Raw genomic sequence first — 13,657 nt, 5'->3', positions numbered from 1 at the left:
TGAACTGCCTGAGGAAGTGGTAGATGCAGGTACAGTTACAACATTTAAAAGACATTTGGACATGTTCATGAATATGAAATGTCTGGAGGGATATGGGCCAATCACAAGCAAATGGGACTAGTTTAGCATCGTTGGCATGGACGAGTTGGACTGAAGGATCTGTTTCTGTTCTGTAGGATTCTGTGACAACGATCCAAAGATCACCAACCTCTACCAATATGATCATTTTATTTTTCAAAATTCCAGACTCATTCGATACAAGCTCCTTTGAAGGAAAGCCTATTGCAGGGAATCAACATGGCAAACCTCTAAAGGCAAATTTTCTTTAGATATAGAAACCAAAGCAGTACTTGTGCTCGAGATGTGGCCTCATGAAAACTTAGATAATTGCAGCAAGATTTTCCCATCCATACTGCATTTTTCTTGCAGTAGACTCTAAAACCCTTCGGGTTCCTAACTCCTTGATATACCCAGCTTGTTAACTTTGTGATTCCTACACAAGTACAACAACTTGCTTTATTGATTACCCATTTTATGTGATGTGTTGTCAAATATCTCTCATGCCAGCTAACTTCAAAGGAATAGAACAAAATGTCAAAGATATGAAGAATTGTAATATTAAAGAGACTAATAATAGCTAAATCCCCAGGACGTAACTCTGCAAATACAGAATTTGAGAAGATATCAAGAGTATGATGAAGAAAAAGGAGGCATATGTTAAGTACAGAGCATTAGATACAGCAAACACCCTTCAAAGGTATGGAGAGCATGGGGTGTTGCTTAAAAAAGGAGGGCAAAGATGTGCCATGATATGTTACTGGCAGATAGGATTAAGGAAAGCCCCAAGGCTCTTTATAAGTATATTAGAGTAACAAGGGGGCCTATTAGAGACCAAAGGAGCAACCTGCACGTGGAGCAAAAGGAAGTGGGTGCAGAATTAAATGAGAATTTCACATTTGTATTCATAAAGGAAAAAGACATTGTAGCTCGCAATTTCAGTTGGAATGGTGAGGTTCTAGAACAAAGATTAATAAGCAAGAGGTGTTAGGTATTTTATTTGGCCTAAAGGTGCATAAATCTCCAGGTCTTGCAGCGATGCCTGCCAGGGTGCTATAAGAGACAAAAGAGGAGATTGCTGGGGCCTGGTGGAGATACTTCACTGGCCACAGGTGAAGTTGAGATTACTGGAGGATAGCTGACGTGGTTCCTTTGATCGATAAGGCAGCAAGGAATACGCCAGGTAAAGATTCAGCAATAGGGAAATTATTGGAAAAAAATTCAAAGGGATAGTATCAATCAATACTTTGAAAAGGCAGGGCATTGGTCAAGGAAAGTCAGCACTGTTTTGTCAGAGAGAGATCTTGTCTGAATTAGTCAACTGTGATTTTTGAAAAGGTGACTGAATATGTTGATGAGGGTATTGCAGTTGATGTACTTCAGACTTCAGTAAACCTTTGACAAAGTCCCACACAGCAGGTTGGTCCAAAGGTAAGAGCCCAAGGCAGCCAAGGCAAGATGGCAAACTGGATCCAAAACTGGCTTGTAATTAGGAGGCAAAGGGTGCTGGTAGAGGGAAGTTTTGTGATCAGAAGCCTGTGACCACAGGGATGTCACAGGGATTGATATTGGACCATTGCTGTTTGTTATCTATGTTTACTACTTGTATGTGAGTGTAGAAGGTATAATTAGTAAGCTTGTAAATTAATGAAAATTGGTGGTGCGAGTCTAATATTGATCAGCTGATAAATTGGGCAGAGCAACGGCAGATGAAATTTAATCCTGATAAATAACACATTGGTGTCAGCACACCACTTTTGGAGGTTTAACAAGGGAAGGATTTACATAATGAATGGTAGGTCCCTAGGGAATACTGAGGAACAAAGGGACCTTAACATACAAGTCCACAGATCCTTAATGGTGTAGACAGGGTAGTGAAGACAGCAAACTGGATGCTTGCCTTCATTAGCCAGGGTATAAAAAATAGGAGCGAGGAAGTCTTGCTGCAACATCATAAATCAGTTAGGCCACAGATGGGATACTGTATAAAGTTCTGGCCACTAATGGAAGGACATGATTGCACAGGACAGGTTGCAGAAAGATTCACCAGAATGTTGCCAGGGATGAAAAGTCTCAGTTTTGAGGAGAGACTGGATAGCCTGGATGTGCTTTCCTTGCAGCAGAGAAGGCTGAGGGGTGATCTGATTGAGGTTTACAAAATTATGAGAGGCAAACACAGTTGATCAGAATTTTTTCACTATGGCGGATATGTCTAAGACCAAGAGGGCATACACTTAAGGTGAGGAGTAAGTGACTAAGAGGAGCTCCAAGGTAAAGGATTTTCATCCTGAGGGTAGTGAAAATATGGAACATCCTGTCTGAGGGAATGATGGAGGCAGGTAGTCTCGCAACATTTAAGAGGACAAGCACCTAAATGCTAAGGCATCAAGGCTAGGTACCAAATGTAGGTAAATTGAATTAGTGCAGTCTGGTGTTTGCTGGTTGGCAAAGGCATGGTGAGCCTGTTTCTAAGCTGTATGACTTTAGGTTGGACTATGCAGGTCTTGATTGATGTGGGAAATATGGAGAGTTTGGATGTTTTGGCGAATTTAAAAGTGGATAAATTGCCACATCTGGATGAGTTTTAACTAGGCAGCTACAGAAGAATGAGGAAGAAATTACAGGGCTCTGTCCCAAAGTTTTAAATTGTGTCTGGCCACAGGGGAGGTGCCAGAGGACTGGAGGTTCCATTTTACAGGAAGGGTGGTAGAGGTAGTCCAGGTAGGGAAGCATTTGGAGAAAATAGTCAAAGAGAGAATTAACCTCCATTTAGAGAGGCAAAGTTTAAACAGGTACAGTCAGCATGGCTTTGTCAGAAGGACGTCATGCCTAACAAATCTGTTGGAATTTTTGTGGGGCTGATCAAGCGCTTGGATGATGGTAGGGCAGTTAAAATAGTTAATATGGATTTCAACAAAGCCTTTGACAAGGTGCCACATGGAAAACTGAGAGAAGGTAAAAACTCCAATGGAATAAATGGAACTTGGCAAAGTTGGCTTAGTGGTAGGAGGCAGAGGGTGGTGATAAAAGGCTGTTTGTGTGACTGGAGTCTGGTTTGCAGTGGCATACCAGGATCTGTGCTGGGTCCCTTATGGTTTCTGACATTCATAAATGATGAGAATGTGGGAAGAATGATAAGTATGTTTGTGGATGATACAGACTGGCAGGGTTGTTGACAATGAGGTGGAAGGTCATAGTCATAGAGTCCTACAGCATGGGGACAGGCCCTTCAGCCCAAACTGGTCCATGCCAACCAAAATGTCCATCAACGCTAACCCCATTTCCATACAATTGGCCCATGTATTTGTCCGAATGCCTTTTAAATGTTGTTAACATACCAGCCTCAACCACTTCTGCAGGCAGCCTTATTCCATATGCGTACCACCCTCTGTGTAAAAGAAGTTGCCCCTCAGGTTCCCTCTTATTTTCTCCCTCTCTAATTTTAAACTGATGCCCTCTAGACCTTGATTCCTGATCCTGGGAAAAAGACCGAGTACATTCATTCTATCCATGGCTTTCATGATCATATACACTTCTATAAGATCCACCCCTCAGTCTCATACGCTCTAAACAAAAAAGTCCTAGCTTGTCCAACCTCTCCCTATAACTCAGACCCTTGAGTCCCGGCAATATCTTTCTAAATTTCTTCTGCACTTTTTCCAGTTTAATAACATCCTTCCTATAGCAAGGTGACCAAAACTGAACACAATACTCCAAGTATGGCCTCACCAATGTCTTGTACAACTGCAACATAACTTCCCAACTTCTTTACTCAATACCCTGACTGATAAAGGCCAGTGTACCAAAAGCCTTCTTCGCTGCCCTGTCTACCTGTGACTCCACTTTCAGAGAACCGTGCTCCTGAACTCCAAGATCCCTCTGTTCCACTACACTCCTTAAGGCCCTACCATTCACCATGAAACTCCTACCTTGACTTGACTTTCCAAAATGCAAGACCTCACAATTATCCATATTAAATTATATTTGCCCTTTTTCAGGCCACATCCCCAGGTGATCAAGGTCCTGCTGCAATTTCTGTAACCTTCTTCACTGTTCACAGTACTGCCTATTTTAGTGTCATCCATCAAACTTACTAACAATGCCTTGTATATTCTCATCCAAATCATTGATATAGATAATAAACAGCAATGGGCCCAGCACTGACCTCTGAGGCCTGCAGTCTGACAAGTATCCTTCCACTATTACACTCTGCTTCCTACCATTAAGCCAACTGTGTATCCAATTTGCCAGGTCCCCCTGGATTCCATGCAATCTAACCTCTCAGAGCAGCCTATCGTGTGAAACCTTACCAAAATTCATGCAGACTATATCTACCACCCTGCCCTCATCAACTTTCCTGGTCACTTCATTAAAGAACTCTAACAAATTGGTGAAGTATGATCTCCCATGCAAAAAGCAATGCTGACTACTCCTAATCAAACCCTGTCTTTCCAAATGCACGTACATCTTATCCCTCAGAATCTTCTCAAGTAACATATCTACTACAGATGTTAAGCTTGCTGGTTTATAGTTCACAGGTTTTTCTTTGCAGCTGCTCTTGAATGAGGGCACAACATTCACTATCCTCCAGTCTTCCGGGACCTTAGCCGTGGCTAATGATGATGCAAAAATATCAGCCAGGGCCTCCACAATTTCTTCTCTCGCCTCTTCCAGGGTTCTTGGATATATCTGGTCAGGACCAGGAGATTTGTCCACCTTCATACATTCTAGTATGTCCAACACCTCCTCTACTGTGATATGGACTGTCTGAAAGATATCACCACTAACTTCCTCAAGTTTTCATGTCTCTCTAAGTATTCATTGAGGAACTCACCCATTTCCTGCGGGTTCACACATACACGTCCACTTTGGTCCTTGAGGGATCTACTGTGTTTCCCTAGTTATTTTCTTTCCTTTAATATACTTAGAAAACCTCTATGGATTTATTCTAATCGTCTCAGCCAAGGCTATCTTGTGAACCCTGTACGCCCTCCTGATTTCCTTCTTCAGTAAACCCCTGTATCCGCTATATACCTTCAGGGATTCCCTAAATCCCAGCTGTCTGTACCTGACCGATGCTTCCTTTTTTCTGGTCAGAGCCTCTATCTCTTGTCATCCAGGGTTCCCTATTCCTGCCAACCTTGCCTTTCACCCTCACAGGAACTTACATACCTTGAACTCTAACTGTCTCACTTGTAAATGCCTCCCACTTGCTGGAGGTCCCTTTGACTGTAAACAAACTGCTCTAATCCTCCTGTCTCATTCCATGAAAATTCACCTGGCCCCAATTTAGAACTTGAACCTGTGAACTAGTTTTGTCCCTGTCCATAACTATTTTAAAATTAATAGAACTATGGTCACTGTTCCCAAAGAGCTCCACCAATGTCACCTGTCCTGCCCTATTTCCCAAGAGTAGGTCGAGTTTTGCCCCTTCCCAAGTAGAACCCTTTGTATACTACTTGAGGAAACTTTCCTGAACACACTTAAATTCCACACCATTTAAGCCTTTAATGCAATGGCAGTTCCAGTTTATGTTAGGAAAATCCCCTATGACAGCCCTATTGCTCTTGCAGATATCCCATGTCTCCTTGCATATTTGTTCCTCTAATTCCCATTGACTATTTGGGGACCTATAGTACAACCCCAATAACGTCTCTGTTCCCTCCTTATTTCTTAGCTCCACCCACAAAGCCTCATTGGATGATCCTTCAGTTATTTCATCTCTGACTACTGCTGTTAGACTTGCCTTATTCAAAAGTGAAATGCCCTGTCCCTTCTTTCCACGTCTGTCACACCTAAAGCACCTGTACCCTGGCATATTAAGCTGCCATCCCTGTCTCTCCCTTAGCCACATTTCTGTATTGGCTATAATAACCCAGTCCCACGTACCTATCCAGGTGCTGAGTTCATTGGCCTTACCAGACTTTGAAAAAGATGCAATTTAACCCAACAGGCATTCCTCGCTCCCTACTGTGTTCCAGCCTGACATGTCTCTTCACTTTATTATTTCTGATTACTCTATCTCCTTCCAGCCTCACACCTGCCTCCCTGCTGTTGAGGATTACCCTGCCGCCAATTTTATTTATAACCTCCTTTGTAGCACTAGCAAACCTAGCCCCCAAGATATTGATCTCCCTCCAATTCAGGTGCAAGGTGTTAGATTACAAAAGATATAAATGGATTGATCAACTGGGCAGATCAATTGCAGATAGAATTTAACTCTGATACATGAGGAAATGCAATTTGGAAGAAGGAACAAGACAAGGAAATAATAAATGGCAAGATACTAGGAGGTTTAGAAGAACAGAGGGATGTTGTGCTTGCCCACAGATCTCTGAAGTAGCAGGACAGGTTACTTGGGTATTTTTTTTAAAGTCATTCATGGGATGAGGGCGTCACTGGCTAGGCAGCATTTATTGCCTATCCCTTACTGCCCAGAGGGCAATTAAGAGTCACCACATTGTTGTGGGTCTGGAGTCACATGTAGGCCAGACCAGGTAAGGATGGCAGTTTCCTTCCCTAAACCACATTAGTGAACCAGACGGGTTTTCCCCGACAATCGACAGTGGATTCATGTCATCATTAGACTCTTAATTCCAGATTTTCTTTTATTTTAAAAATTGAATTCAAATTCCACCATCTACTGTGGTGGGATTCGAACCCAGGTCTCCAGAACATTATCTGGCCCTCTGATTTAAGAAGGTATTTGGAACACTTGCAGTTGTGTCACAGATGATAGAGCAAGAAGGTTACGTTGGAATTGTATAGAACTTTTGTTAAGCCACAGCTTGGGTACTTTGTGCAATTCTGATCTACACTATAGGAAGGATGTGATATTATTGCACGGGGTGTAAAGGAGGTTTATCAGGATGTTGCCTGGGATGGAGAATTTCAGCTATGAAGAGAGGATGGATAAACTAGGTTTGTTTTTTTTTGGAGCACAGAATGTTGAGGGAGGATCTAATAAAGATGTGCAAAATTATAAGGGGCACAGACAATGTAGATAAAAAACAGTTGTTCCCCTTAGAAGGTTCACTAACAAGGGGATATAATTTTAAAGTGAAAGGCAGGAGATTTAAAGTGGATTTGAGGAAACATTTGAGGGTGATGGATGTCTGGAATGCACTGTCTATGGAAATAGTCAAAGAGGAAAACCGCTCAACCATTAAAAAGACTTCGATAAGCATCATAACATTCAAGGCCATGGGCCTAATGCAGCAAAGAGGACTAATGTAGGTTGTAGTATATTTTGGCAGTATAGACTTGATGGGCTGAAGGGCCTTTTCCATACTATATGATTCCATGATGTGATAGATCCCACCCTCAAAGTACTAAAGAGAAAAGAAATTGTAAAGACTTTAATAGTGATCTTCAAATCATCTCTCAGGAATTGTCAACTACAAATTACCAACGCCTCTGCATTATTTAAGAATCCTGCAAGAAAGAAAGTAGTAATTACTGGGCCTATTAGTCTCCAGGTTCAGGGAGCTTTTTACGGTTTGGTTCATGATTTAAATAAAAGAATAGAGAGCATATATCCAAACTTGGTGATGAAACTGGCTGAGGAGGGGCAGTCAATAAGACAGCAGAGAGCAAACGTTGCAAAGGGATATGGATAAATTGAGTGAATGAGGGGCTTTGGGGGGAAACTATGACATCAGCATGGGACAATGTATGAACGTCTATGTTGAACTGAATAAAAATAGACATGATTATCTTTCAAATGGCAAGAAGTCAAACTGTGAATGAGAACAGTCATAGCACAGAAAAAGGCCTTTCAGCCCATTGAATCTGCACCAGTCAATAACAAGCACTCAATATTTTCATCCCATTTGAGAGGCTAGGGTTCAATACAAAAACCTCTAATAACTTAGTGAATAGAACAAAATAATTTTTAAAAGTCCAGTGAAGCACTGGCCTTTGTCTGAAAGGCCAGAACACAAAGGGATAAAATTTGTGAATAAATAAAAAGCTCCAGCCAGATCTTCTGGAGAGCTATTCTGGGAAGAATTAGCTTGGTGTGGGAGCAGCACAGTATTATCAGGAAGATAATCAGGCTGTAACTTCAGCATGTGACATAGACCAGACCTGGATTCAATTGAGAGGATCACTTGCTGAGTATGATAGAGAATGAATTGTTAAGTATACTGGAAGGCCGAAATAGGTTTTCATCAGCAAGGGGAAAAGACAGGTAAAATGAGGATTTAGATTACCCATCATATCATTGAAAGGCAGAGCAGACTAGATGGGCTGAATGGCTTACTTCTGCCCCCATGTCTTATCAAGGGAGGTGTTAAATAGTGTTTTGATTGGTGCAAGATCTTCTGTTTTTACCCAAGAATTTGAACGGACCTCTGAGATATTAGATAAAAGACCTCCTGACCCAGAACAGCACAGGAGGAACTCTCATTTGGACGGTGGTTTACATCATCTCAATCATTCATACAGTACAAAACATAATAATTTACACACAGACAATACTTCCAAACTATGAAGTCATACAGACAATTATAATAAAATATATTTTTTGCCTGAGGGATAAATATGGGCCAGGACACGGGACGCACTGCTCTCACAGGGAGAAAGTGAGGACTGCAGATGCTGGAGGGTCAGAGTAGAATAGTGTGCCGCTGGAAAAGCACAGCAGGTCAGGCAGCATCCGAGGAGGAGGAGTCAATGCTTCAGGCAAGCCCTTCATCAGGAATGTGGGGAGGCAGGGGTGGACTGAGAAGAGGGCTGAGAGATAAATAGGAGGCAGGGCTAGAGCTGGGGTGAAGGTGATAGGTGGAATGCAGGTGGGGGGGTTATTGTGATAGGTCAGTGGGGAGAGTGGAGCGGATAGGTGGGACAGGTCAAGAGGGCGGTGTCAAATTGGAAGGTTGGATCTGGGATGAGGTGAGGGGAGGGGAGATTTGGAAACTAGTGAAGTCAATGTTGATGCCATGTGGTTGAATGGTCCTCTGCCATTTCCGGCATCTACAATTAGACCCCACCACCAGAGTCATATTTCCCTCCCCACCCCTATCTGCGTTCTGCAGAGATCATTCCCTCCGTGACTCCATTGTTAGGTACACGCCCCCAACCAACCCACTTTCCACTCCCACCACCTTCCCTTGCCACCGCAGGTGTAAAACCTGCGCTCACACCTCCCCCCTCACCTCCATCCAAGGACCCAAAGGATCTTTTAGAACATAGAACAATACAGCGCAGAACAGGTCCTTTGGCCCTCGATGTTGTGCCAACCCGTGAGCTATTCTCATCTTGTCCCCCCTACACTATCCCATTATCATCCATGTGCTTATCCAAGGATTGTTTAAATCTCCCTAATGTGGCTGAGTTGACTACATTGGCAGGTAGGGCATTCCACACCCTTACTACTCTCTGAGTAAAGAACCTACCTCTGACATTTGTCTTAAATCTATCACCCCTCAATTTGTAGTTATGCCCCCTCATACACGCTGACATCATCATCCTGGGAAAAAGACTTTCACTGTCTACCCTATTTAATCCTCTGATCATCTTGTATGTCTCTATCAAATCCCCTCTTAGCCTCCTTCTTTCCAATGAGAACAGATCCAAGTCTCTCAGTCTTTCATCATAAGACCTTCCCTCCAGACCATACAACATCCTGGTAAATCTCCTCTGCACCTTTTCCAATGCTTCCACATCCTTCCCAAAATATGACGACCAGAACTGTACACAATATTCCAAGTGTGGCCGCACCAGCATTTTGTATAGATGATCATGATATTGCGGCTCCGGAACTCAATCCCTCTACAAATGAAACCTAACACACGGTATGCCTTCTTAACAGCACTATCAACCCGGGTGGCAACTTTCAGGGATCTATGTACATGGATCCCTCTGCACACCCACACTACCAAGAATCTTTCCATTGACCCAGTACTCTGCCTTCCTGTTACATTCCTCCCAAAGTGCATCACCTCACATTTAGCTGCATTGAACTTCATTTGCCACCTCTCAGCCAAATCCTGCAGTTTATCCAAGTTCCCCTGCAACCTGTAACATTCTTCTAAACTGTCCACTACTCCACCGACTTTAGTGTCGTCTGCAAATTTACTAATCCATCCACCTATGCTTGCGTCTAAGTCATTTATAAAAATGACAAACAGTATTGGTCCCAAAACAGATCCTTGTGGCACACCACTAGTAACCGACTCCAAGCTGAATATTTTCCATCAACCACCACTCGCTGCTTTCTTTCCGAAAGCCAGTTTCTAATCCAAACTGCTAAATTACCCTCAATCCCATGCCTCTGCATTTTCTCCAACAGCCTACCATATGGAACATTATCAAATGCTTTACTGAAGTCCATGTATACCATGTCAACTGCCCTACCCTCATCTACATGCTTGGTCACCTTCTCAAAAAACTGAATGAGGTTTGTGAGACACGACATGCCCTTGACGAAATCATGTTGATGATCTGAAATCAAATTGTTGCTTGCTAAATGATTATAAATCTCATCTCTTATAATCCTTTCCAAAACCTTTCCCACAACAGAAGTAAGGCTCACTGGTCTATAATTATCTTGCCCTTCTTGAACAAGGACACAACATTTGCAATCCTCCAGTCCTCTGGTACTAAAGAATCCTCGAATAGAAACCATCCGGCCCAGGGGACTTGTATACTTTCACTCCTTCTAGAATTGATAACACCTGTTCGTAACTAACCTCGATCCTTTCTAGTCTAATATCTCGCAGCTCATTCTTCTCCTCTACAATATTCTCCTTTTCCCCGAGTGAAAATCGATGAGAAATGTTCGTTTAGCACCTCTCCAATCTCCACAGGGTCCACCTTTAACTTCCCACTTTTGTCTTTAACTGCCCTATTCATCCTCTTATTCTTCACATACCTGTAGAAAGCTTTAGGGTTCTCCTTTATTCTATTTGCTAATGACTGCTCGTGTCCTCTCTTTGCTTTTTTTAACTCTCTCTTTAAATCCTTCCTAGCTGATCTGTAACTCTCCATCACTTCATCTGAACCATCTTGCCTCAAACACATAAACCTCCTTCTGCTTAACAAGAGATGCAATTTCTGTAGTAAACCACGGTTCCTTTACCTTATTGCTTCCTCCCTGCCTGACAGGGACATACCTATCAAGGACATGCAATATCTGTTCCTTAAACCAGCTCCACATTTCCACTGTCTGCATTCCCCGCATTTTGCTACCCCATTCTATGCATCCTAATTCTTGCCTAATCGCATTATAATTGCCCTTGACCCAACGGTAACTCTTGACCTGTGGCATGTATCTAATCCTTTTCATCGCTAAACTAAACGTAACTGAATTATGGTCACTCTCTCCAAAGTGCTCACCTACAACTAAAGCAAACACCTGGCCTGGTTCATTACCAATGCACCAGATCCAGTGTGGCCTCTCCTCTTGTCAGCCCTTCGTCATACTGTGTCAGGAAACCTTCCTGTACACACTGGACAAAAACTGATCCATCTGATGTACTAGAATTATAGCATTTCCAGTCAATGTCGGGGAAGTTAAAGGCCCTCATAATTTTGCCAATCCTCCCTTCCACCTCCCTGAAACTCTGCGGAGGCCTATAAGAACCTCCATGCAGTGTGACCTCTCCTCTCCTGTTTCTAATCTCAGCCCACACTGACATCCGACAGATTTTCCTATGCATCGACCCACCAGATGTTCATTGCTCTTGGTATGGTCTCCTCTACATTGGGAAGACAGACGCCAACTCGCAGAGCATTTCATGGAACACCTCTGGGACACACACACACCCACACCCACCCAGAAACCCCACCACCCTGTGGCTGACCACTTCAACTCCCCTCCCACTCCACCAAGAACATGCAAGTCCTAGGCTGCCTCCACTGCCAAATCCAAGCCACCCAACGACTGGAGGAAGAATGCCTCATCTTCCGCCTTGGGACCCTTCAACCACACGGCATCAACATCGGCTTCACTAGTTTCCTAATCTCCTCTCCCCCCACCTCATGCCAGGTCCAACATTCCAACTCGGCACCGTCCTCTTGACCTGTCAATCTTCCTTCCCACCTATCTATCGCTATCACCCCAGCTAGCCGTATCCACCTACTGCCTTCCCAGCTACCTTTCCCTCACTTCCATCCTCCTATTTATCGCTCAGCCTCTTTCCTTCCAACCCCATTCCTGATGAAGGGCTTATGCCCGAAACGTCAACGCTCCTGCTCCTCGGATGCTGCCTGACCTGCTGTGCTTTTCCAGCACCGCACTCTCGACTCTGATCTCACGTATTTCCACCAGAACAGCACTCTCTTTACCCTCGATTATTTCTGATGTCCCCAGCTTGAGACTTGAATCCAACGCCTTCTCACTTTTTGAGGTATTTACTCCCACTAAGCTCCAGTTCAGCAATGAACATTGACCTCTGCATCGCAATGAGGGGAGAGGCACTGAGCGTTCCGGCCCTTTAATTCAGGGAGTGTTCACCAACAGCGAAAGTAACATCCGTAACAAAATCAGACTTTGTTGGGGGAAAAACAAAGCTCAGGAGGTCTGCCAGCATCTGCGAAGAGAAATCGGTCTGATTCCTAGAATCCGCAGTTCTTTAGGGGTATTTTTATTTTGTGGTTTAGTAAAAGTAACAAACGTACCTGATGCAAGCAGGGCCAGCTTTGGATATCCGGAGGTGTCACCGAGAAAAGGAACAAAATATTGGAAGAGTTAGTGTCTGAGAACTTTGAACAAGAAGCAGCCGATTTTCGACGCCCCGAGTCCCTTACCAGAACAAGTGGCCGCACAAACTGATCACCGCGTCCTTCGCTGTGTCCAGGCAGATGTTACACTCGAAGGTACTGTCCTGGCCCTTACTCTCCCCGGGCCCTCGGCTCTCCCCTGGCCCAGGCCCTGGGCCTCGGTCGGCACCAGCAGCCGCTGAATCCAAACTTGCCATCTCCCTGATAGCAACACGCACACATCCGGCTCGCCACCGGAACGGACTGCGCCCTAGCAACCGCTCCGCTGCAGCACGGGCTCCAGAGAAAGGTTCCGCTCGCCAGAAAGGCACTCTTCGATCTGCATGATGTGGAGGGGCCGGTGTTGGACTAAGTTAAAACTCACACAACACCAGGTTAATAGTCCAACAGGTGTAATTGGAAGCGCTGCTCCTTCATCAGGTGGTGAAGGAGCAGCGCTCCGAAAGCCAGTGCTTGGAAACCCGGTGTTGTGTGATCTTTAACTCCAATCTGCAGTTCACTTCGCGGGGACCCATTCCTCTGATGAAAGAGATCATCAATTAAAACCCGTTTTCAGGCGCTTTTCATAACCTCAGGAACATTACTTTGCAGCCAGTGAATATTTTCAAACCTGCAGTCCGTGCTGTGACTTGCTCTTCTCTGGGATGCAGGCATCACTGGCTGGCAAACATTTGTTTGTTTATCCTTAGTTGCCCCTAAGTGGATGATGGTGAAGCTGCTGCAGTTCTTCGGTGGTCAGGGCATACAATCTGTTTGAGAAGGAGTTACAAGATTTTGACTCAGCAATAGGGGCAAGTCAGGATGGTGAGTTGCTTAGAGGGGAACCTTTGCTGCCCCTGTTCTCCTCAGTAAGAGTCGCCTTGGGTTTGTAAGG

General features: G+C 44.0%; 1 protein-coding gene across 5 annotated transcripts in view; it reads right to left on the bottom strand.

Annotated features, from left to right (window-relative positions):
• rnf185 (ring finger protein 185) overlaps positions 1 to 13,170 on the bottom strand; it is a 123,615-nt gene extending 110,445 nt beyond the window's left edge. The window contains exons 1-2 of one of the 5 annotated variants that reach the window (XM_088000246.1): positions 12,811 to 13,170; positions 12,682 to 12,700 (exon numbers count right to left, since the gene is read on the bottom strand). In XM_088000246.1, the coding sequence (XP_087856372.1) occupies positions 12,682 to 12,700; positions 12,811 to 12,980 (189 nt within the window). In that variant the 5' untranslated portion in view covers positions 12,981 to 13,170. The remainder of the gene's footprint in view (positions 1 to 12,681; positions 12,701 to 12,810) is intronic. The other 4 variants (XM_088000247.1, XM_088000248.1, XM_043716166.2 and 1 more) reach the window with 4 other exon arrangements.
• Positions 13,171 to 13,657: the final 487 nt, after the last annotated feature.

This window comes from Chiloscyllium plagiosum, unplaced genomic scaffold, assembly GCF_037043375.1.
Source record: "Chiloscyllium plagiosum isolate Xiang-an unplaced genomic scaffold, Cpla_swu_hap1 HiC_scaffold_24, whole genome shotgun sequence".
NCBI lineage: Eukaryota > Metazoa > Chordata > Chondrichthyes > Orectolobiformes > Hemiscylliidae > Chiloscyllium > Chiloscyllium plagiosum.
Note: the sequence above shows the minus strand (reverse complement) of the source record. Positions and strands in the feature narration are given on the sequence as shown.